Source organism: Phascolarctos cinereus, unplaced genomic scaffold (assembly GCF_003287225.1).
Source record: "Phascolarctos cinereus isolate Bilbo 61053 unplaced genomic scaffold, phaCin_HiC Scaffold_4;HRSCAF=312, whole genome shotgun sequence".
Classification (NCBI taxonomy): domain Eukaryota; kingdom Metazoa; phylum Chordata; class Mammalia; order Diprotodontia; family Phascolarctidae; genus Phascolarctos; species Phascolarctos cinereus.
The window spans coordinates 299,075,928-299,100,146 of record NW_027555847.1 but is presented as its reverse complement, the minus strand read 5'-3'; the positions used below and the strand labels follow the sequence as shown (position 1 = coordinate 299,100,146).

At 39.8% G+C, this 24,219-nt stretch overlaps 2 protein-coding genes across 4 annotated transcripts in view; one reads left to right on the top strand and one right to left on the bottom strand.

The window, feature by feature from the left end:
• Positions 1 to 235: 235 nt before the first annotated feature.
• Positions 236 to 17,179, bottom strand: MBLAC2 (metallo-beta-lactamase domain containing 2). The gene is made up of 2 exons (XM_021008297.2): positions 16,172 to 17,179; positions 236 to 3,742 (listed from the first exon to the last, which is right to left on the bottom strand). The coding sequence occupies exons 1-2, from the start codon at positions 16,623 to 16,625 to the stop codon at positions 3,357 to 3,359; spliced, it is 840 nt and encodes a 279-aa protein (XP_020863956.1). The 5' UTR covers positions 16,626 to 17,179; the 3' UTR covers positions 236 to 3,356.
• Positions 17,180 to 17,193: 14 nt separating this feature from the next.
• The window catches only part of POLR3G (RNA polymerase III subunit G), a 69,351-nt gene continuing 62,325 nt past the window's right edge, over positions 17,194 to 24,219 (top strand). For 2 of the 3 annotated variants that reach the window (XM_078153138.1, XM_021008277.2), the window contains exon 1: positions 17,194 to 17,382. In XM_078153138.1, coding sequence (XP_078009264.1) covers positions 17,300 to 17,382 — 83 coding nt within the window. In that variant the 5' untranslated portion in view covers positions 17,194 to 17,299. Of the gene's footprint in view, positions 17,477 to 24,219 lie in introns of all 3 variants that reach the window. The other variant, XM_021008284.2, reaches the window with a different exon arrangement.

Sequence of the window (24,219 nt, the reverse complement as noted above, 5' to 3'; positions counted from 1 at the left end):
TATAACCTGATTATTTATAAAAATGTTATTTTTCCCCTATAAGTTCAGAATAAACTTTTAAGTAGGCTTAAGAATACCTTTTAAGGTTATCAACTTTATCATCAGGTTTTTTAAAAAATATTGCTTGAATATTAAAAAAGGTAAAATTCAAAAAAATATTGATACAAAGAAATGTTAAACCTAGGTGTATTTTTAAAATATCAAGCATAGAATCACTCACTGAATTTCAAGGAAATACTATATCCCTTTAAATATTTATTATATGCTTTAAATTACACTCATCTGAAAACTACAAGCAGACAGTCTGAGAATATTACATTCAGATTACATCCAAGAACAAAGATGATTAACACTTTTACTTTAACATCAATTATGTATAGTTTACAGTTGATGGAAAAAAGAGATCAAAGTTTCTTTAGCTTTTTTTTTAACATGGAAAAAAAAGTAAAGAAACTGGATTACCAAAGACACAGCACTACCAATTTAAAGAGTAGAGTGATTTCTAATTATTTTCAATTTTTACAACTTACAATTCAACATTTTTTTAAAGTATTAAATTATGTCAACATTAAAGGGTCACTGTCAGGGTGAAAAATATACATATTAAAAAGTAATAAAAATTAGGAAAATGCTTTGGGTTTCTTCATCTGTTTTACTCTTGGCACATTCCATATCAAGGAGAGTAAAAATACACTGTCAAGTTTGTTCCACAGAGCTGGCCATTAGCCAGACTTTTCACAAGTTTCAACAGCAGTAGAGTAATACAATCTTGAGTAATGTTGCTTAAAATACATCAATTTAAATGTTTTCAAACTATATTCTTCTACCAAATAAGCACCCTCACTCCCTAAAGAATATTGGACATTCCCATTACAAATAAGTGTAAACCTAAAACCTCTAATTCTTCAAGGGAAAATAATACATTATTTCAGACCCTATTAGCTAATAGGGTCTTAAGTAATTTAAGAGTTTGGAGTTTACTATTTTTATGACCAATGTAAAAATATCAGCTCTCTCTAAAGCTATCTAATAATTTTGTTCATGATGCCTCCAATAATACCACAATAATTCTTAATACAATGTTGAGATTTTTAATATTCATATATAAGCTTCAAAGTCCAATCTAACAGAAAAGCTGTCTTAAAAACCGATCACTCGGACAAAGGTCCAATGATATCTTCACTTTTTTATATTAAAATTTTTTTGATGACACTGAGTTATTTTTAAAGACTACAAAATTACTTAGTTTTAATTTGTAGAGTCAATTGCAAGAAAGGTCAATTTAGATTTGGACTTGATCCTTCTTACACAAAGAGCTGAGCTTGGAAGAGATCCCACAGTACAGACAGAATCTTTATTTGTACGTACTCACACAACTGTCTGGTTTCTTTGATTCCAGATTATGAGCATTATTGCTCTGTGTGGGTGGTTAGTGAGAACATGGAAACCACAATAAGAGTTGTATATAGCCTTGAACCCTCTAATTTCCTTGCCTTTAATTATTCATATGGCTACAGGAAAACAGGGCAGAAAAAAATTCATTTTATAGGCTCTTCCATAAAGCAGTATTACTGCCTCTTATTACTCCCCCAATAATCAGGAATATTGAATATACCGAAAATTTTCTATTACACCTGTTTAATAGGGGATGTCTGATGTAAAGTAATTTACCAAACTACAACCATCCCTTCCTTCAAAATCTGGCTCATTATTCATCTCTCCTCATAAGCTTTCCAGATCTGGCTAACCTCACCCTATAAACATTACTTGCTTGTTCTGTTTCTCAGTATTTATGTATACTAATTGTTATCCTTACCTTTGCATTGCTATCCTACTCTCTGTTGTATGTTTGCTCTAACTCAGTTATGAGTTCTGTGAGGGCAGGAACCCCATCTTGAACTCCCATTACATTTCTCCATGTTGCCTGGCACACATATGCTGTGCTTATGGTAGATGCTTAAATTCTGTTTAAATGCATGAATATGGAGAATTTCTAGGGAAGGAGAAAGTTTTACACTGTTTCAGAAACTCTCCTCCAGCACTCCTAAAACTGAGTTTCATCTTACTGTCTCAGTTTGAATTCAGAAATGCGAGGACTAGAAAGGCAGTAATAACAGTTCACAAAAATTCTTTTAAATTTCTCCAGACACACACACATGCTCCCCGTATGCTAAACCAATATTCATCAGTAAATACTAGTCCAGCTTTTGTTTAGAGTAGATGGTGAAAATGGGATCTTTCCATTTCAGCCAAAGGTTATAGGTGGTTCAAAATCCATCGGACAAGAATCAGTTCTGTGAATCAGGGAAAGAGTACTATCTAACGTACACCTTGAAATTAATTTGGTAAGCACTTTAATGTAACATAAGACAAAGGACCAAGTAAAATATCTGTTTGTTTCAAGATTATACAAATTTTTTAAGAGTCACAAAGTTGATTTCATATGAAGTGTTGCCCAAAGACATGCTCTAGAGACCTGTTTTCACTTTTCCTTCCAGACCAGAAGGAACACATTTCAAATCATATATACTTTTAAGTATACCTGACGGTGTCCTTTCAAGAAATCTAAACATTTGCAGTTAAATATGCACACTTTAAAACTTCATTATTTGGAAAATACAACACCTCCACTGTAACAATGTTTTCAGCCTTTTTAATGAAGCATTTGTTTTATAAAAGCCTTGCATCAAACCCAAATGCACTTTGCTATTTTTAAATAAATAAAATAAACACACCACAGACAGTGACTATTTCATTAATAAGTTGCACAAAGAATAAATAAATCATGGCACACACGAATCCAGCCCCTACAGTAGTGAAATGTTTCAGTTTCATATAGATAGATATATTATATGTTTCACATTGAGTTCAAATGGATTTTAAACTGAAGAAGTTTCATCTTTCAATTTAAATATAATACTGAAGATGTCAGGGTTGGGGCACAAAAAAAAACAAACCCAAAACAAAACTTACTTTAATGCACATAAGAAATAAAATGAGAGTTTCCAAAAGCAGGTATGGATAACTCTCCTTTTCTCCAAAATGCCTTCCCCATGCAACCATCCCACAGTTTCAATGACCAAAAACAAAACAAAACAAAAACCCACAAACATTTAAAAGGCAACAGCTTTGGCAAGCTATTAGCTTCTTTCAGAGGCTTATTATAATTATTTGGTGGAAAGTAAATAAGTTAAAATAAGAAATCTCCCTCTTTTGGCTTATTCCTTCTCAAATCTGTCCCCCCTCCCCCTTAATATTGAGAAAGCACTTCTTGAAATGATCACAATCAATTATATTAACCACAAAACTGCTTGGTTTTAAAAGTATCAATTACATGATAAACCAATACATACAAACTAGGATGGGGTCCTAGAGGTGGTTAAACGCAGAGCTAAACTTGCAAGAGATCTCATGGCACAGGTTGAAACTTTGTGACACAAGCCAGCTTTTGAAATATAGTTGGAAGCCAAGCGATACAGCCTTTCAGCTCCAAAGGTGTTGAAGTGCCCAGGAAGCACCTTCTCTACCACACCACTGTCCACCAATTCTATCAGACGCTCACAGGTAACAACATAATCACTGATTCGGCTGTATGGAAGCCAGTCAATCATTGCTCCATCATATACAACATCTCCACTGAACAGAATCTTCCGATCTTTGTCGAGTAAGCAGATGCTTCCCCTGGAGTGACCAGGCATGTGCATAACAGTCAGCTGTCTGTCACCAAGGCTGATCACATCCCCTAGAAATGAGAAGAGATTTTAAAGATAAAAATCCCATTACAAACCTTGTCACAAAGATGGATGCACAAGGATACAAAGTTAAATGGTTTGAGAGAGACAATAGAAGGTGGAGATAAGTTAATTTGCATTTCAAACCTTGTTTCACAAATGAATTACTTCCCCAAGTGAGTTTTAAGAGTGAAATAAGTGTTAGAACTTGGGCTGGACTTCAAGTGTGGGCCTGGTGACTGAATGCATACCTTGTCTAAGGCCTTTAAGTTCAGAGATGCTCATTGCCAGACTGGTTGCAGGGGAGCAAATTTTTGGACACAGAAATTCTTAAAGACCTTCTATTAAACAGCGCTTCTTAAATTGTGGGTTGAGATCCCATATGGGATAGCAAAATATTTGGCAACAATAAACAATTTCTGAACGCGAAATGACCAAAAATTAATTAAAAATCAAATTTGTAATGAAACCAAGGTGTTTCTGGCAGCACTTGCCTGTGTTGCATGTACAACTTCACTGCAGCTGTGGTTCTGAACACAAAGCATTCACACTTTGCACTGCACATGAATGCTGCCGGAATTCAAAAAGGGGTCATGAGTGGAAAAAGTTTAAGAAGCCCTGTTTAAACCACAGAGGAGTTCTGCTTCATAGGTCATCTTTGTAGTGATAAGTTAGTTTATAAATGGGCTAGTCATATATTCCCCTCCACTTCTCTAGTTCCATCATACTGTTAAATCTGGATAATTTTCTATGTTCTATCTTCATTTAAGATGGTAATTGACCAAAAGGGATAGTTCCAGATTTTTCAGAAGACTTGTCTTCAGGTTAAGGTAATATATTTACATTAAAACATTTAATAAAATTATTTGCGCAAACATTAGCATAAAAAATGTTTGGGGGGGCATATAATGAAGACCCAGAGCAAAATATAATGCAATATACATTCAGAAAGACTGAAAAAAGGCAGCAGGATTAGTGAGAAGGTAAATGATAGAAGAACAACGGATGAGAATTTCTCCATTTCAAAGCAGCAGCAAAAGCTTTTACAGTGGAGGTGGGGTTTCAAGAGTCTCAAAGAAGAGAGCTTACTAAGGTGGCAAAGGGATACTTTCCTGAAAGATAAAGCACTCAACAATAGCTAGGGCCCATTTGCCTGACAGACTCTTTTTGAGCTGGGAGGATTGTGACATGAGATACAAAATACCCTGAGCTCCTAGCTGTTCAAATTGGTACCCGTAGGGGAATGTCATTGTTGTTCAGTCACGTCTGACTCTTTATGACCCCATTTGGGGTTTTCTTGGCACAGATATCGGAATGATTTGCCATTTCCTTCTCTAGTTCATTTTATAGATGAGAAAACTAAGACAAACAGGGCTGTGGCTTACTCAGGGTCACAACTAGTAAGGGTCTGAGGCCAGACTTGAACTCGGGAAAACTCATCTTCCCGACTCCAGGCCTGGTACTCTATCCACTGAACCATCTAGCCACCCCATAGGAAATTTAGTTTTGAATTGATACTCCTGATCTTCCAGCAGAGAACCAAATGGAAAACACTATTTCTCTGAGCTGAGTGGCTGAAATTTGCTTTAGAAGATGATCATACGGGGGCACCTAGGTGGCACAGTGGATAGAGCACAGGCCCTAAACTCAGGAGAACCTGAGTTCAAATCTGGTCTCAGACCAAATACTTGACACTTACTAGCTGTGTGACCCTGGGCAAGTCACTTAAACCCCAACTGCCTTAAAAAAAAAGATCACATAAAAGGACTAGGTAAAGGCTTATGACTAAGTTCTCTGGCCCAATGTCCAAACAAATGTCTGTTTTCACACTGTCATTATCCTGCTCCTGGTGCTAGGTCTCAAACTGGTACCAGTGCAAATGGAATGAGACATTAGAAGATCCTCTTTGAAATAATGCTTTGGGATTAGAATTCTCTTGCAAGTAAAGAATACAGTACCTTTGGAAAACCTACAAACCACTCTTATTTTATTTAACCCTCAATATGTGGGGGGGGGAAGAAACTCTTATTAACTTTGGTAAAAAAACTGCTCAGTGGGGCAGCTAGGTGGTGCAGTGGATAGAGTACTGGCCCTGGACTCAGGAGTACCTGAGTTCAAATCCATCCTCAGACACATAACACTTACTAGCTGTGTGATCCTGGGCAAGTCACTTAACCCCCCCCCAAAAAAAACCCAAAAACAAACAAACAAAAAAAAACTGCTCAGTTATGTCAAATGGTTTTTATGGAGCACCTTTTAAGAAATCCTGGAAAGAACTATCCCCTATGCAAATGTTAACAGGCTAGAATAGGTGGTAATTTTCAACCAGGTGCTGAGAATAAAGCCTAACAGTCTTGTAGGCAACATTTTTACAGTTGACTAGTAATCGAAGTTAGTGTGGGAGAAACACAGTATTTAACCTAGGTTCATATCCCAGCTCCATTAATTACTATCTATGTAACCATAGGCAACTTACAAGCTCTCGGAACCAGCATTTTTTAGCTTTAGATCCTGTGAGTTTGTGACTTGGTAGTATGCTTTTAAAAATGTATTTATTTTTAATTTTCAACATTCACTTCCATAAGACTTGAGTTTTAAACTTTCTCCCCTTCCCCAAGATGGTGTGCAGTCTAATACAGGCTCTACATATACATTCATATTAAACATATATATGTATATATGTATATTATATGTGTGTGTGTATATATATATATATATATGTATATGTTTACTTCAAATGGGGGTTAAGTGACTTGCCCAGGGTCACAAAGCTAGTAAATATTAAATGTATGAAGCCAGATTTGAACTCTACCCACTTCGCTACCTAGCTAGCTTCCCTGGTAGTATGTTTTTAAGGAAGAAAATTTTAAAAGTTTAATTATAATAGTACTTACCTTGTACTTAGGGATTATATTGCTTTGAACTTTTCACTAACTTGTATGTGATACATTTTAGTATAAAGTATATATTAAGCAAAATACAAATGGCTTAAAGAGTTGCATTTTTGTAGGAAATATGTTTATGTGGGTAATCTTTGAGTTATCTGTGGCTGGGGAGAGCCTAACAATGGTCAGGTATATATAGGCCCACTGAAAGGTACCTACCAACAATCATTCACTTAGTAAGCAAAGTGCTTAGAATGGATCAGTTTACTTTCACAAGCTTTTCCTTATAGGGCCAACCCTTTTAAGTAAGGTCAAGTTAAGCGATAACTAATAGTTCTTCACTCTCACATGGCCTTTGTGTCAAAGCATGCATACATAATGTCATTTGATCTTTGAAATAACCTACTAATGTTCATACCATATTACACATGAGAGTATTATAACATCAAAAATGCCATACTATATCAGAGCAATGGTTTCTCCAGTCTTTTATTCTAACATAGGCAATGTAGTGAAACTATTTTATAGCTCTGTTTAAAAATCTTGACTAGCTCTACTTAGATGAGCTTAAAAAGTTATATTCTAGGATAAAACAGAATTTGTTCTGAAGAGACGAGCCCCTCTGTTCTGGGAACATTTCTTCTAAACATAAGCTGTCAAAGATGCCCAAGAAGTTTCAAAGGAAATGTTCATAAAAGAGGTATGGATGAGGCTGGGAAGAAGCAAATGACCAACGTTAAAAAGGCAAAGATGTAAAGGTCATCAAGCTTCTCTGAGGAGAACGTTTAATGGATTTTCATGTGAGAAATTACCCTTAAAACTTTAGAATTCTGATCAATGCCATGATAAACCACAAAGTCAAAAGAATGAAGGTGAAACACACCACTACCCATCTGACAGAAAGGTGATAAACTTCAGATGCAGAAAAAGACAAGAACTTTTAGACACAGGGATTTGTTTTACTAGATTATGTGAGACATATTGAGGGATTTTTTTTTATTCAATGGAAGAGACAAGGGGGACAGATTAATAAAAAATAATTGTTACTTTAAAATACAAAAACAATTTAAAAAAGAAATTACTTTCCTTTATTCAGTACAAGGTAAGGACCATTATAATTAAACTTTGAATATTTCCTCCCAATAACATACTGCCAAGTCAGGACCTCAACTTATCTGGTGCTAAAAGGAACCTAATCCAACCCTGCCCCCTCCCATCTAGCAAACTAGTTTCCTGTATGCAGCTATTTAAAAGGGTGAAATACCAAACTGCTCTTTCTGCAATTGAAGAAGCAAAAAAGCCAGGAAGAGGAGTGGTAATGGCAAAACCATTGTCTATTAAGTTACATCACGTTAGCAGGGCACAAGCTTTTGACTATGAGAGGCACATACCCTGGGGAGGTTTTGACCCCAGAGTAAAAGCAATCTAAATCTACTTAAATATTGGTTGAAAAGCAATGCTGCAGTAAATGGTAGGAAAGTTAGGTAGCAACTTTTAACTTTGCATTCTTTAATAACTTACTTTGTTGTTATTATTTATGCTTAATTATTTTAATAGAGGGTGGAGTTTTTTTGGGGGGGTGGAAAAGAATGGGTTAAAAAGATAGAAAAAAACATGACAATCCTGTTCTCAACCAAATGGGAAGCAATCCAGACACCTCCGGATCAAAGGGTAGAGGAGCACACTCTAATTAAAGGCAAAATACTTAAAAGGAAATACACCTAAAGCGCTGGAGTTTCAAACCCAATTGTTCAAAATAACATAGCTTGTCAAAGGTACCAAAATACTTTCATGATCAAGAATGGAAGTTGCCCACCACAAAAACAAATTCAAAGGATTAAGGATGTATCCCAAACTGCTCCACTTTCCTGTCTGCAGAATCAAAGAACAATATCCTAGAGATCTAGAATAACTCTCTCATTTTGCTGGTTGGAAAACTGAAGCCTCCTGGTTTTAGCATTATAGGATTTTAAAGACTTCTGTTAATCAATCAATCAATATTTATGAAGGGAATTTCAGTCTCTTGACTTTATCTTTCCAGGCAAAAAAGTTCTAATATTTTTAGCTGATCCTGGAAGAGACACCATTCTGTTTTCATTTTAGTTGTTGTGCTATGAGTTAATTCTTTGTGTGTGTGTGTGTGTGTGTGTGTGTGTGTGTGTGTGTGTGTGAACTTTAGGACTCCAAATGAGCTAAACTACAAACTAAGCAAGCAAGAATTGCTTCTAGTCCAACCTCTCACCCAATGCATTAGAATCCTCTACGTCACTCACAAGCCCTAAGGCTCTGCCTCAGCACCGTTTATAATGAAAAACTTGCTACTGCATTAGGCCATTTCGTTTCTGAATTTATTTAAATTTTTAGATATTTTATCTTGATAATGAGCAAAAATTAGCCTTCCAATCATTGACCCTAACTAGCTCTGCCCTCTGAAGTCCTACAGAGTAAGTCCAACCTTTCTTCCACTTGAGAACCTTTTGAATACACTGATGCAACATTCCCTAAATCTCTTCTTCCCTAGGATAAGTCTCCTTCTTCACTCCGTCTGTACAAACTTTACTTGACATAGTTTTGAGTTACTTCGTCATGTACTTTTGGACTCATTCCAGCTTGATAGTACCCTTTCTAAAATGTCACACCCAAAACAAAACATATGGTTTGATGAAAGCTGGGTACAGTGAGTACAGATTATCTCTCTGAATCTGGACGACACCTCTTTTTTGTACAGACTCTTTGGGCATATTTCCTTTAAAACAGTGTTAATTTTCCATTAGGACTCAGCATTCCCTAGTAGTCTACTTCTGGCCTTGGGTTACCTAAAGGATGTTGGAGGTAGGTGGAATTCTACCCCAAATTGAAAACATCCAAAGCCTCAAGCTCTGTCACCAGGTAGCACAATCAGTCTGAGAATTATTTGGGTTCAATGAGTTCAAGTAATTATGCACTCTATAAAATAATAATACCCACTCAAAAGACACTGAACGTAAATGAAGCTCTAATTACAATACCATTAATGGAAAGGAATTATTTTCTGTTACTGACAAGTGTGATGATTTAGCTACTCTTTTCTTGTGCATAATTTATTAGCTGTGTAGCTAGTGATACAATCCAATAACTGTTGGACACAGGTAAAATAACTAACCTAACTGGTCACTAAATGAAGTGGATATGACTTTTTACCTCTCTAGCACTAAGTTCTGGGAGAAAAAAAGGTATATTATTCCACATCACTATTTTTAAAATCTGGCTATTTCCAGATCTTCTTCTAGCTACTCTGCCAGAAAGTTAATAGGACATATTTTTCAGAGATAGGAAATTTACATTTCCAGGTAAGGAGGAAAGTAGATATTACCTAAAAAGTTGAAATTTACAGCTCCTGATGTGTTAGTAGAAGCTGTTTGTCAGTATTACCAATTTTCCAAGTGTTTCCGTAAACACTAAGCTTTCTCTTCACACCTTAAAACTTAGAAAACCACATAGATACAGCCATGAAAAATGGACTTAAGAATGCCTAAGTTCCCCCAAATTCTGTGAATCTCTCTTGCCTTTTCTAAAAGCTACTCTTTATACCATTAAAATACAAAGTGCTCCAAACATTTTATTCATTTCCAAATTTGTGGACAGCTATAACTAGAAACTGCTCAAAATGTTGCTTTTAAAAAATGCTTGATTTTATTCTTATAAAACATCTGCAACAAATGTAATAATTACAATAACTGTTAACAATAAATGTAAGTTTATTTTCTTGGTTCCACCATCATACAAAGACCACACAGCCAATTCTAGCAAAAAGTTAAGTCAAAAGACTTGTTCAAGTCAAGAGAATCACTTGCTCGCAAAGAGCTCATAGTCTGATGGAGGAAACAACATACAAACACTTGTGTATAAATAATCTATATACAGGATAAACTGGAAATAATCAAAAGATGGAAGGCACTAATATTAATGGAGGATGGGAAAGGCTTCCCGTAGAAGATGGGACTTAGCTAGGACTTGAAGGGAAATGTCTATAGTTTGGAGATGGAATAGCAAGGAGGCCAGTATCACTGGATTGCAGAATTACAAGTCAGGTAGGGAGTGGAGAGGTGGGAGAAGAAGATAGAGGTAGTGTGAAAGAAAACTGGAAAGGTAAGGGTTGGGCAGGTTATGAAGAGCTCTGAACACCAAAAAAGGATTTTATGTTTGATCCTGGAGGAGATGGGAAGCTATTGGAGGTGGCTAGGGTGGGACAGTGGATAGACAATTAGGTCTACAACTGGGAAGACCCAACTTGAAACCTGACCTCAGACAACAGCAGTGTGACTCTGGGCAAGTCACTTAACTTGTTTGCCTCCATTTCCTTAATTGTAAAATGGGAGTAATAATAGCACCTAACAGGCTTGTTGTTAGTCTCAAATGAGATACTGATAAAGCACTTGGCACAGTGCCTAGCACATAGGAGGCACTACAAAAATGCTTATTTCCTTCTTATTCTTCTACTAAGTAGGGGGATGACATCATCCAGACCAGAGTTTTAAGAAAATCACTGGCAATTGAGTGGAGGATAGCTTAGAGTGGAAGACATTATAGGGCAAAAGGGCCTAGTTTTTCTTAATTAGGCTTCAATTTCCCTACCTATTAACTGGAAATAACATCTATCCATACCTCAGATGTGCACTGCTGTTGTAACCAATTAGCTCACTTAGTTTTGGAATTAAGTGAATATAACAGGCTCTCTTCTGACATGGTTTACCTTTATGGGCACAGCTTCTAACAGGGCCCTAAGCTCAAATGTCCTTTTTAAAACACATATTGTTAACAACAACAAAGTGCAGATGGGGGGGGGGGGAAGAAATCTAGGTAAATTAGTTCAAAACCATTCACATTTGCAGAAACAACTACTTCATTACTCAAAATGCACACCTTACTCAGTACTCACATCTTCATATAAAAGAAGACATCCATCAGCAGGCCCTTTTAAAGCAGGCCTTGTTCACAGGTGGAAAATGTATGTTATAGCAGAAATGTAGAAACCGTTCAATAACCTACAGTGAAATAGCATCTTATAAGGAGGGCAGGAGTGTGTGTGTGTGGGGGGGGGGACTGTAATACTCCAAACTTTGTGTGTAAGGTGATGACATGGTACCCTGGAAAATCTTAAAGCCACACACAAAATATGGTACAGTATCTTTAAAAAGTTACAGCTAGAAAGGAGACAGGTCTTATTAAAAGAAGGTAGTGGGTATTATCACAGCAAGTGAGACTTGAGATGGTTGCTACGGAAACAACTGGATGCAAATTTTATTTTTCATAATTCATTAGTTAAATTATTAATCAAGAGAAGTAGGTAGTCACAACTTCCATTCAAAGGAAGACAACAAAACAGGTGGACTCTTAGTTGGTTGGAAAACTGATAATGAAGGAAAAAAATATCCTTGAAAGGGCTTCACCAAAAAAAATTAGAATGAAAATGGTTTTTCACTTCTGCTTCACCTTGAGTCAAGAGGAGATACGATAAAGTAAAAAGGTACACAGCAGTGACCTTTCAGATGAACAGAGAAAGCTAGAAAAGCCAACCAAGGCTACCTGCTGTTAGCTCTACCATTTTGTAGGCACGGTGAAGAGAAGGTTCTAGAATCACACTCAGTGTTTCCACATGTTAGAGCAGTTTAAGGATTAGCAGATTGTTCTCCCCATCTAACATGCATTCCTGGGTATAGGCTATTTGCATTTAGTAGTGGCCAGAAATAGCATTATTTAAATTGTAATTTTTCCTATTTTTTGGCTAGTGTATCTAGTGGAACTGTGGAGCTGAATTTGGGTAGGTTAAATGTTCATGCGATGCCTACTCTATTGGTTTTCTATTCTCACAATCAAAGGAATTCTTTGAGTCAACAAGGAAGGCAAAAATCCTTTTAGAAAATAGATGTATAAAAATATTGGAGAAGATGTGGGAAAATTGGAACATTAATGCATTGTTGGTGGAGTTGTGAACTGATCCAACCATTATGGAGAGAAATTTGGAAGGATGCCCAAAGGGCCACAAAAATGTGCATACCCTTTGACCTAGAAAGAGATCAAAAAAATGGGAAAAGGACCCTCCTGTACAAAAATATTTATAGCAGCTCTTTTTATGGTGGCAAAGAACTGCAAATTGAGGGTATGCCCATCAATTGGGGAATGGCTGAACAAGTTGTGGTATATGAATGTAACGGAATACTACTGTGCTATAAGAAATGATGAGCAGGCCGACTTCAGAAAAACCTGGAAAGGCTTATATGGATTGATGCTGAGTGAAGTGAAAAGAACCAGGAGAAAGTTGTACACAGTAACAGCCACATTGTGCTATGACCAACTTTGATAGACTTAGCTCTTCTCAGCAATGTCACGATCTAAAACATATCCAAAAGTCTCATGACGGAAAATGCTATTCACATCAGAAAAAGAACTATGGAGTTTGAATACAGACTGAAGTATACTATTCACTCCTTTTTTTTCTTGTTTTGTTTCTTCTTTCTTGTGGTCCCTCCTATTGGTTCTAATTCTTTTTTACATGACTAATGTGAAAATATGTTTAATAGGAATGTATATGTAGAGCCTATATCATATCGCATGTCATCTTGGGAAGGGAGGTGGAGAAAATTTTAAACTCAAAAGCTTATGGAAGTGATTGTTGAAAACTAAAAATAAAATTAATTAAAAAAAATAAAATAAATGTATAAATAGTTTCCAATCATTGCTCTCTAGAACAATTCTCTAAAGCTACATTGGAATTAATAATTCCATGGACTGAGTTGATGATGGGACAAATTCTCAGGAAAAAAAAAATAATAACTTGGCATTAAGGTTGCTCAATTTGATGTAAGTCATGGATTATCTTTTTTATTTAAAAGTTCTTGCTGGACAAAGGATCATATCATAACTAAACTAGGGGTGCAAAGAAGAAATTATCTGTTACATGTACCGATAAGGAAAGAGTTCATGACCAAATTAGAGATAAAGACGGTCACAAGATAAATGGATAATTTTAATTACATAAAATTTTAAAAGATTTTGCACCAATAAAACCAATGCAGCCACATTTAGAATAGAAGCAGATAAATGGGTAGTAAGTCTCTCTGATAAAGACTTCATTTCTAAAACATATAGGGAATTTTCTTAAATTTATAAGACTAAGCTATTCCCTGAATGATAAATGGTCAAAGGATATCACTAGGCAGTTTTTAAAGTAAGAAATCCGAGATATCAATAGTCATATGAAAAAATCCTTTAAATCACTAATAATTAGAAAAATACAAAATAACTGAGATTCCACCACACTCCCATAATATTGACACAGTTGACAAAAAAGCTAAATGACAAATGCTAGAGGGTTTATGGGAAATCCAGTCATATTCAAAAGCAATTTGGAAATATGCCCCCCAAATTATTAAACCATCCATGCCTTTTAGCCCAACAAAACCACTACAAGCTCTATACCCCCAAAGAGATTAGAGGGAGGAAAAATACCCACAGGCACAAAAATATTTATATCGGCTCTTTTTGTGGTAGCAAAGAATTCGAAACTGAGGGAGTACCCATCAACTGGGTAATGGCTAATGAAATAAGGGTAAATATATGTGACGAAATACTATTATGCAATAATAAAAGATTAAGGGGATGGTTTCAGAGAAACATGGAAAATCAAATGAATTGATTCTAAGTGAACTGAACCAGGAAAACAATTTATACAGTAAAAGCGATATGATGATAATTTTAAAAGACTTAAGAACTATGATTAACATAAGACCAACTACAATTCCAGAGGATTCAAGATGAAATATGTGATATACATATTTTGGAGACTTTTTTTTTGTGGGGGGGAACATGGCCAACTTAGTAATTTGTTTTACTTGACTGCACAGCGCTTTTTGTAACTAAGTTTTATTTCTCTTGCTTTCTGAATTTGTGGGTGGAGGAAGCTGGCAGGGAGAGAATATAGATCTAAAAACAAAACAAAATTTCATTTAAAAACAGTGTCCTGAGGGGCAGCTAGGTGGCACAGTGGACCAAGCACTGGCCCTGGAGCCTGGAAGACCCGAGTTCAAATGAGACCTCAGACCTTGGGCAAGTCACTTTGGGTGACTTTGGGCAAGTCACTTGACAGAGATTGCCTCAAAAAAAATTTTTTTTTTTAAAAACCAGTGCCTGCCCAAAGATTGGAGAATAACCCAACAAACTGTGGCATATGAATGTAATGGAATATTGTTCTGGTATAATTACCAGAGATCTGGCTTTGCGGAGAGACTTCAGTTCAAATCCTGCCTCTGGGCCAGTAAGGAAGTCACTCAACCTTTCAATGTACCTGGCAACTCTGAAAACACTAAGTTACAAAAAAGAAGCAGAGCCAAATATGAGGTGGAGGGAATAATACCCAAAGGAAATCACAGGCCCAGACAGAAGAAAAATGAGAATCTTACGATTCTCACCAGCCTAGACTTGCAAGCAAGGGTTTTGTGGATGTATTCTCCCTTGGCAGTCTGGCAAAATCTATGACCTTTTTCTCAGAATATTTTTAAAGGCATTAAAATATAAGATTACAAAAGAAACCAAATATATTGAAATAAGGATGATTTTCTCCCGACTGGAAGTCACCTTAGATGGCATCTACAGCCCATACGAAAACATTTAGGCTCAGAGAGTTCTAATTCGTCCCAAGGTCACACACGCAGTGTGAAGTGGAATTTTAACCCAGGCCCTCTCACTTCAGAGCTGGTGCTTTCTAGATAGCTATCCAGGCTGCTGTCAACAAACATAAGGTATATGGGGTCAGAATCGGATGTCATTTGGGAAGACTTGTTATTCACTGAGGCAGAATGGAGATAGCAGGACCAAGGAAATACATCCAACGACGACAGTAACGAGAATAAACAACACTAAAAAGCATCTGAACTCCGATTAAAAAAGCAGTTAACTAGTATTGGTCTTAAAATACAAATAAAACATTTCCCCTTTGAATAGCAATGGAAACCAAGGGCGGGGAACGCGGCAAAAGGTTGCTGTCTTTTTGTTTTATTTAACTATTTTTCTTCGTTCCAAGGTAGGGTCTGAAGGAGGAGGAAGGTCTATATTGTGAAGCGGCTGAGGCGAAAAAAAAAATTTTTTTTCCCATAAGTGACTGGAAATGTCAAACAGGTGCTCAGAATGGGAATAAGTGGGTGGAAATCTTTCAGGAAATCAAGTCTCACAGCCTGTGGCATTCCCACTGCACCAGGCTCCCGAAATTAATTAGGGGGCGGGGCCATCTTCTACTCCACTTGTAGTACATTGTATCTCTCTACTGTAGCAGAGCGCTTTCCTCTCCCATCTGCAGGGCCCCGGGAACCCAAGGGGCCTCTCCAGGCATCTTTTTTCCTTCCAAGGGAAGGAATGGAGACAGGTGTCATTTTGGTGACTTGGCAAAGCATCTCCGTCCCTTTCACCCTCTTCCCTCTCCCCCCGCCCTTAGCTAAGATCACTAGCTGCTCTTCCAGGCTGCATGCACCCTCCCCCACCCTTCGCGCCCCTCTCCCCACGGAGGGGCCAGCGCTCCATTACCCTCCTGCAGGATGTGGGTGGGCTGCACCGCCTGCACTCGAAACTGCCTGGCGTTCCAGCCGGGGCTCGGAGCCCGCACCACCTCGCTCTCCGACAGCCAGGTCGCAGTCTCAAAGTTGTCCCCGCGGGCCAGGGCGTCCGCCTCGGCCCGGTGCACCGCTACCTGGTCAAACTGGTAGAGCCCGCCGGCGTGGTCAAAGTGGACATGGGTGGCCACGGCCAGCAGCGGCCGCCGCACCAAGTCCTCCCCTTTGTCCGGGTCCTGCAGTAGGCCGGCCGAGTACAGGTACTCGGGCAGGCTTCGAAGCCCCAGCCCGGTGTCGATCACCACGTCCTGCTCCGTGCCGCGCACCAGCCAGATGTTGGCGCGGTTGCCGGACTCGAAGAAGCGCTCCTGGATCCAGAAGATGCCGTCGCCCAGGGACTTGTGCGCGTACCACTCCAGAGCCGACATTCCGGGGACGGGGAGGGAGCTAAGGGACGGGGATGTGAGCGGAGGGGGTGTGGGTGCAGGGGTGCGAGCAGATAGCAGTGCGGCAGGGCCTCTCTCTCTCTCTCTCTCTCCCGGCTGGTGATACAGCTACAGCTCCCACAGGCTGTCGGCGCCGTCTGGAGAGGAGGAGGGCTCGGCTGGGGGCTCAGTCCAGGGGGGCTGGGCGCGGGAGAGGCTGCGCTGCCGAGGGCCAAGAGGAGGGGCGGGCGGTGGGGGAGGGGAAAGGACGCAGTAGCAAGAGCAGCCTCGACTGAACTCCCGCGAATGGGCGTCGCGGGGCAGCGCCTTCCAATTGCAGTGCAGAGCCCACCGCAGCAGGGAGAGAGAGCGCGGAAAGCGGCACCTTCTCGCTCCACCCTCCTCACCCCGGGGTGGATCAAACTGCAGCAACGGCAGGGAGGGGGGGAGGCAGAGAGAGCGACGTCTGCAAAGCCACAGGTTCCGCGCGAACGAGGGTGAGCGCGCGTGCCCGAAGCTCGCGGGGCCCAAGCGCGCCTTCCAAACCGGCCAGGAAAGGGTGGGGGCGAGGCTGGTCAGGCAGCAGTTAGGGCGCCTGCCCAGGGCTGAAAAAGCTTGCAGTGCAGGGGGCGGGCCTTGGGGGCGGGGCTAAGAGGCCTCTGCCGGCTGGAATTTGAATGCTGTTCTGGAGGGGGAAAGGAGAAGGGAGGGGTTCAGTTTCCTTGGAGGTGGAACCCTGCGACGGGGAGAGGCTGCACAGGTAACCCAGCACCCTTTCCCTGCCAGCCTTCGAGGGCACACTTGTGAGTTTGAGAACATAAGCAGCCCCAGCCAAGTCCGGCCAGGGAGGAGAGGTAGGCGATGGGGACCTTGAGGGGAAAGGGGAGTTAATGTGGAGCCTAAGGAAAGGGCTCTTGGTTTGGAGAAGTTAATTGGAAATATAGCCCCTGGCCAGAGAAGAAGTTTGGACAGGGCTGTCTCTTTCTGCTCCCATTAAACCCCAAAGGTCCTGTAATGGTTTTTATCTGATTGTAACCTAGTCACCTTGCTGGGGCTGACTGCAATGAGATTAGAAAGTAATTTGCTCATTACTAAGGACTTTGTGGGCCATTAACCACGTTATGTGCACACAACCTTCTGTAGTGGAAGGGTTTCCCCCCTAGGTATTTGGTCATTGCAGCAGGCTTGCAGCAAAGGGCAGAACACTTAGTATCTTTTTACTTACCTGCCAGCATATCAAACCGTGTCATGAGGTGAGGAGGGCTGCCAAGCTTTAAAACAAAATAAGATCTATTTTTTTACACTTTTTTCATGGTTGGAATAAAGCAAGGTTAGGGGGATGGGAATTGAAAGAGGCTGAGCTAAGAGGAGGTAGCTGGCAAAAGATGAATTGGGGAAGACTGGAAGAGGTGGGTGTGGCCCAGTTAGCCACCTAAAAGAGTTTTCCTTTTAACCTGCCCTCCTCCCCCTCCTCCCCACCCATATGTTGACTACACCCACCAAGATTTAGAAAATTTCCCTGGATTGTTGCCTCAGGCTGACTTTGGTCAGTAAAGCTGCTCTATCCACACAGAATTCTTAGGCCTTCCAAGATTGAGAGTTTCTTGAAGTCTGCAATGTGAATTCATAAAAGATAGTTATACAATTATATATTATGGAGGCAAATACTAACATGCCTTGCTGTTTGAGGGAGAGTATACTATTAGGCTATGAATTGCTTAAGATGACTTTACTCATGGTGGAGGTGTTGCCTGGAAATTTTGTATTTACCTTTCTGTTCATGTTTGACATAGGCCTTTAGAAAGTCAACAAGCATTTATTAAGCACTTACTATATGCATGCCTTGTGCTGAGTGGATACAAAATAAAAGGCAAAAAACCCAATCCCTGCTCTCCAGCAGCTCACTGTGTGATGGAGAATACGGCAGAGGACATCTGAATGTTCTCAGATGATGGCCTGGATTTTTTTCAGTGAATATGAGGCTAGGTTCTCAGCTGAGGTAGAGGACCTAGGGAGACCAAGAGAGGCTTGAGGAAGGATGAAAAGGTTTAGAAAATCCACCCTAATTAGTGAGATACTGAATGGATTTGGGAGCAGGGCCTCATTCCTTTCTCTTTTGGCCTGCTTTATACATAATAGGTAATTAGTATCAATCAATCAGTAAACCTTTATTGAGCCCCAAGTATGTACCAGATACTGTGCTGAGCACCGGGGATACGAATTGAGGCAGAGTCCTTGCCTTCTAGAAGCTTACAGTCTAATGGGGGAGAGACAAAATGCAAATATATAAAAAGTAAGCATGTGGTATGGTAGAAAGTTGTTAAGAGGAAAGCCACTAGAATTAAGAGGGGTTCGGAAGGCTTCCAGTAAAAGAAGGAATTTTAATTGGAACTTAAAGTAAGCTAGAAAGGTCAATAGTGGGAAATGAGGAGGAGAGTGTTCCAGGTATTAGGGACAGCCAGAGAAAATGCCCAAAGCCAAGAAATGAACTGTATTGTTCATGGAACAGCCTGGAGGACAGTGCCATTTAATCAAAGTATTTGTTGGGGAATAAGATATAAGAAGACTGAAAAGGTAGGAGGGGTTAGGTTATGAAGGTCTTTGAATGCCAAACAGCATTTTATATGTGATCCCAGAAGCAACAGGGAGCCACTGGAGTTTTTGTTTGTTTGTTTGTTTGTTTTGAGTAGCAAGGTGACATGGTTGGACCTGCACTCTAGGAAAATCACTTTAGTGTCTGAATGGGAGGATGGATAGGAGAGAGGAAGAGACTAGAGGCAGGTAAACCCACCAGCAGGCTGTTAAAATGATCCAGACCTGAGGTGATGAGGGCCTGTACTTTAGTAGTGGCAATGTCATGGTGAGAAGGGGCTGCATTCAAGAGATATTGCAAAGGTGAAATTGACAGGGTTTGCCAGCAGGGTATATGAGTGAAGATGACACCTAGGTTGTGAGCTTGAGGGACTGGAAGGATGATGTTGCCCTCCACTGTGATAGGGAAGGTGAGGGGTGGGGGAGGGTTTAGGGAGAAAGTTAATGAGTTCAGTTTTGAGCATGTTTAGTTTAAGATATCTACTGGACAACCAATTCTAGATGTCTGAAAGGCCTTAGGAGATTCAAGATTGGAGGTAAGCAGAGAGCGTGGGAGCTCAGTCTGGGATAGGTAGGTTTGAGAGTCATTAGCATAGAATACTTGGAAGCTGATGAGATAGTCAAGTGAGGTAGAATAGACGGAGATGAGAAGAGGGTCCAAGACCAAACACTGAAGGGATGCAGAAAGTTAGAAGGCTGATTTGTGAGAGGATCCAGCAAAGGAGACAGAAGGAGTGGACAGATAGGTAGGAGGAGAACTCAGAGGGAGGGGTGAACCAGAACCCGGGGAAGAAGAAAGGTATCAAGGATAGTGTGATCAGCAGTGTCAAAGGCTGAAGAGAATTCAAGGAGAATGAGGATGGGAAAAAGGCCACCGGATTTGGCAACTAAGAAATCATTAGTAACTTTGGAGAGAACAATTTCAGTGGAATAAGTTTGAAAGCCAGATTATATGAAACCAGAACACTGTTGTGTTTCCAAGGACTTTGCTACAGTCGTCTAAGAGATACATAAGCATTATAACCTCATCCTGCTTAGGTGGCAGCCTCTTTCTTTGGTTCATTGAGGATCGTGGCTTAGTTCTTAAAACACGTGGGAAGCTTTTGTCCTAAATTTCTCAAAAGTGCATAAAATGCATTTTTATGATCAGGTAATAATGGATTAATTTCCCCCTCACATTTCATGACCTACAAATGTGTTGCTAATTAAATAGGCCTTATAGCACTGTACAATATCTGTAGTTTCTTCCCACTGTCACTGTTTACATGCTCACATTTTTAAGCAGCTGTAAAGATGTAGGAAAAGGTATCCAACAAGCATTTATTAATGCTCAATAAGTACACTTTTAAAAGGCACTATTAAGGCTGCAGACTGTATGAGATATCCTTCACTTGGTGAGTTTACACTTAGGGGAGCTTTAGGAAAAAACACCTACAATTATGAGGCCAAATTAGAGATTCTAACAGGAAAGTGATTACAGAAGGTATCACAGAAGGTAAGTTATGTTACAAGAAGGTGACTTTTGAGTTGGGCTTTTAAGAAGCAGTGGGGTGTAGTGGAAACCTGCCAGGTGGATCGGGGTTCAAGTTTTGCTCAGATACATACTTACTGGGATGAGGGACTCATCACTTCGCTTCTCAAGCGCTCTTGGCAACTCTCTTAAGACCTTAAGTTGCAGAGAAGGTGACAGCTAGCATTAGTGAAGGGAATTCCTTGGCACTTCCCTATGACTTATTAGGGGGATTGGAGAGGGGAGACTGGGGTAGAGGAAAAGGGATCATCCCAAGCAAAAGCTTGAACTAGAGAGGGAACAGTGAAGAGAAACTTGGCTGAAATACAGGGAATTCGGGGAGTTACTGGGTTGAAAAAGAGGGGTACAGAACCCAAGAGATTCATCAGTGGTTTGAAGACTAAGTAGATGGCTTGGTGAGTTGAGGGCTGCTATAATCCAAATGTGAAGGGATAATTGGAGGAATTAGGTGGTGTGGTAAAAAAATGTTTAGAAGACAGACTAAAAAGGCAGCTGGAAGAATCATTAGGATGGCAACCTATTGGATCTGGGGAATAAAAAAGAGTTTATTCTGAAGTTTTGGTTCTGGAAGATTGGGAGGCAGTGTTGGAACTGGATTTTATAAGGATTAAGCCTGTAATTAAGAAAAGCTGAGGCAAGGAGAAGGATAAGAAGAACTGATATAACAGAATTCAGCAGCTATGGTTAGACCATTCTTCCCCCCACCCCCACCCCCTAAATAGGAAGGTGGCTTTGCTGAGGCCTTTTAGCTCCATTTTTCTATACTAGTATTTTACTGAAAGCTTAGAAGAGGATAGTGTCCTTAATTTGGAATCCACTAGGAAAATTATTAGTTTCTTTTCCTGCCATTTACAGCTAGCTAGACTTTTTTCTGGGTCTGAAGATTTAGTCTTTAGGAAGTGGGAAACCATTGAATGTTATTGAAGAAGTAAGTATTTTAGGCAACAATTTGCAAATGGTTTGGAGGTGGGGAGGAGGGGGTGGGGACTAGTTATGAACCTAATACAGTTCTGGCTTGAGATAATAAGGCCCTGGATTAGGGATGAAAAGAAGGAGAAAAATATAAGAAACATTTCAAAAGAAGAATTCAATAGGCATAGTGTTTAGTAAGTAAACATTTATTAAGCACCTCCTATGTTCCAGGCACTCTGCTAAGTGCTGGGGATGCAAAAAAGAGGTGAAAGACCATCCTTGCCCTCAAGGGGCTCTCAATCTAATTGGGGTGACAAGCAAATAAATATGTACAAACTAGTTATATACAGGATAATTAGGAATTAATTAAAAGAGGGAAGATGGGTAGAATTAAGAGGGGTTGGGAAAGGCTTCCTGTAGAATTTTATCTGGCACATAAAGGAAGCCAATAGGTGGAGATGAGGAGGAAGAGCATTCCAGGTATGAGGGACAGCCAGAGAAAATGCCCACAGCCAAGAGATGGAGAATCTTGTTTGTGGAACCTCAGGGAGACCAGTGTCGCCAGATCCAAAAGTAAGTACATGGTGGAGAACAAGGTGTGAGAACCCTGGAAAGGTAGGAAGGGGGTGGGTTATGAAGAGCTTCGAACAGGATTTTTTTCTTTGATCCTGGAGGTAATAGAGAGCCACTGGAGCTTATTGACTAGGAGGAAACTTGGGTTGTTGGAAGAGGGAAAGGAACATTCAGGAGATATTGCAAAGGTATAATCAACAGGCCTTGGCAACAGATTGAATAGAGAGGGTGATAGATACTGAGGAGTCCAGTATGCCTCCTAGGGTGTGAGTGAGGGACTGGGACCATGGTGTTGCCCTCTACAATAATAGGGAAGGTGGGAGAAAAGAATTTAGGAGGAAAGATATTGATGTGTTTTGGACATGTTTAGTTTAAGAGCTCTGAAAGGCAGTTGGGAGATGAGAGATTGGAGGTCAGCAAAGAGGTTAGCGCAGCATTTGAAAATGATCAGCATATGTGAGAGCTGATGTTTTTACCAAGGGAAGTAGTATGGAGGAAGAAGAGAAGGGGGCCCAGGATAGGACCCTAAGAGACATCTACGGTTAGAGGATGTGACCTGTAAGAGGATCCAGCAAAGGAGACAGGAGCAGCAGTCCAATAGGCAGGAGGAGAACCAGGAGAGAGTGGTGTCTGGAAAAAAAGGAGGAGGAAAAGTCTGTCTAGGAAGAGGGTAATTAACAGTGTCAAAGGCTGCCAGAAGTTGAGGAGAATAAGAATTGAGATGGAGGTATATGAAAAGAAAGAAGTCAGAGATGAGTTATATGTTTGAACCTTTTTTGTAAGTCTTAAATTCATTATATTGTGTCACATATACAGTGTTTGAAAAAATTAAAATAATTCTGTCATAACTTTGACATGAAAGGAAATCAGGATCTTAGATTAAAACTGGGTGGGACTTTCTAAGAGATCATCTCATCCAAGCTCACTCACTTTACTGCTGAAGAAAGTGGGCCTCTTGAAAGTTGAAATGACTTGTCCAGGATAGGATTTGAACTGAATTTCTCTGACTCCAGTCCAGTGCTCAATGATCACTATTTGGGGAAAAGATATTTATTTTAGTTGGATATTTTGAGTTATTCAATTCAAATTCCACCTTCTACAAGGCCTTACCCAGTCCACCTTGGCTGCTAATGCTTCCCCTCTTGGGAATTAACCTTTCAACTACTCTCTGTATATTGAGTATGTTGCTATATAGTAGGTACGTGTATTGTTTCCAATATTAGAATGTGGGCTTCTTGAGTATAAGGAATATCTTCACCTTTCCTGGTATTCCCAACATTTAGCTTTTTGCCTGGCATGTAGTATATACTTCATAAATGCTTGTTGACTGAGAAGTAGAACTGAAAAGTTTTCAGCTCTAGTAGAGCTAGAGATTTGCCAGTCATTAGTTTAAAGCTAGAAAGTACCTTAGAGGCCATCGAAAGTCACTTTCTCTAGGTAGCATAGGTGAGAGGCAGGATTTGAACTGTCTCCAAAGCCAGCGAGCTTTTTGAATTATAACACAATGCCACCTATATTGAAGTGAGCCTTGAGTCAACTAAAGTGGTTGAGATTACCAATGGAAGGAACCATAGAGGTTGGGGGAGTGGGGAAGTGCTTCTTATGTGTTTAAGAAGCAAGAGAGGAAGAAGAGGAGCCAGTGGAATAGGTAGAAAGGGTAGGACTAAAATAGTGCTAAGATCGATGCTGAAGTCCAGAGAGGACAATGTCTTAAAATGGAGAATTTCATAATTAGTGTCTCTTGCCTAGAATAGACTTGATCTTCACATTCTAGCTTCTTTACTTTCAAGGCCTTGGTCCAAGTACTACCACTGTAACACAGCCTTACCTGATCCTAACAGCTGAAATCATTTTCTTGCTCACCAAATATTCCTTCAACACTTTAGATCTCTCCCGGTCACTCCCTGTTTTGCACATATTTCCCTTTCCCGTCCTTATGCCCCCAAGACAATATATGTTCTTTGGAGAGAGTGACAATTTTGTGCTTTG

Coding starts and splice junctions, on each gene's coding strand:
- MBLAC2 (XM_021008297.2), bottom strand. CDS start 16,625: ATGTCGGCTCTGGAGTGGTACGCGCACAAGTCCCTGGGCGACGGCATC. Junction 3,743..16,171: donor CACCCACATCCTGCAGGAGG/GTAATGGAGCGC, acceptor TCTCATTTCTAG/GGGATGTGATCAGCCTTGGT.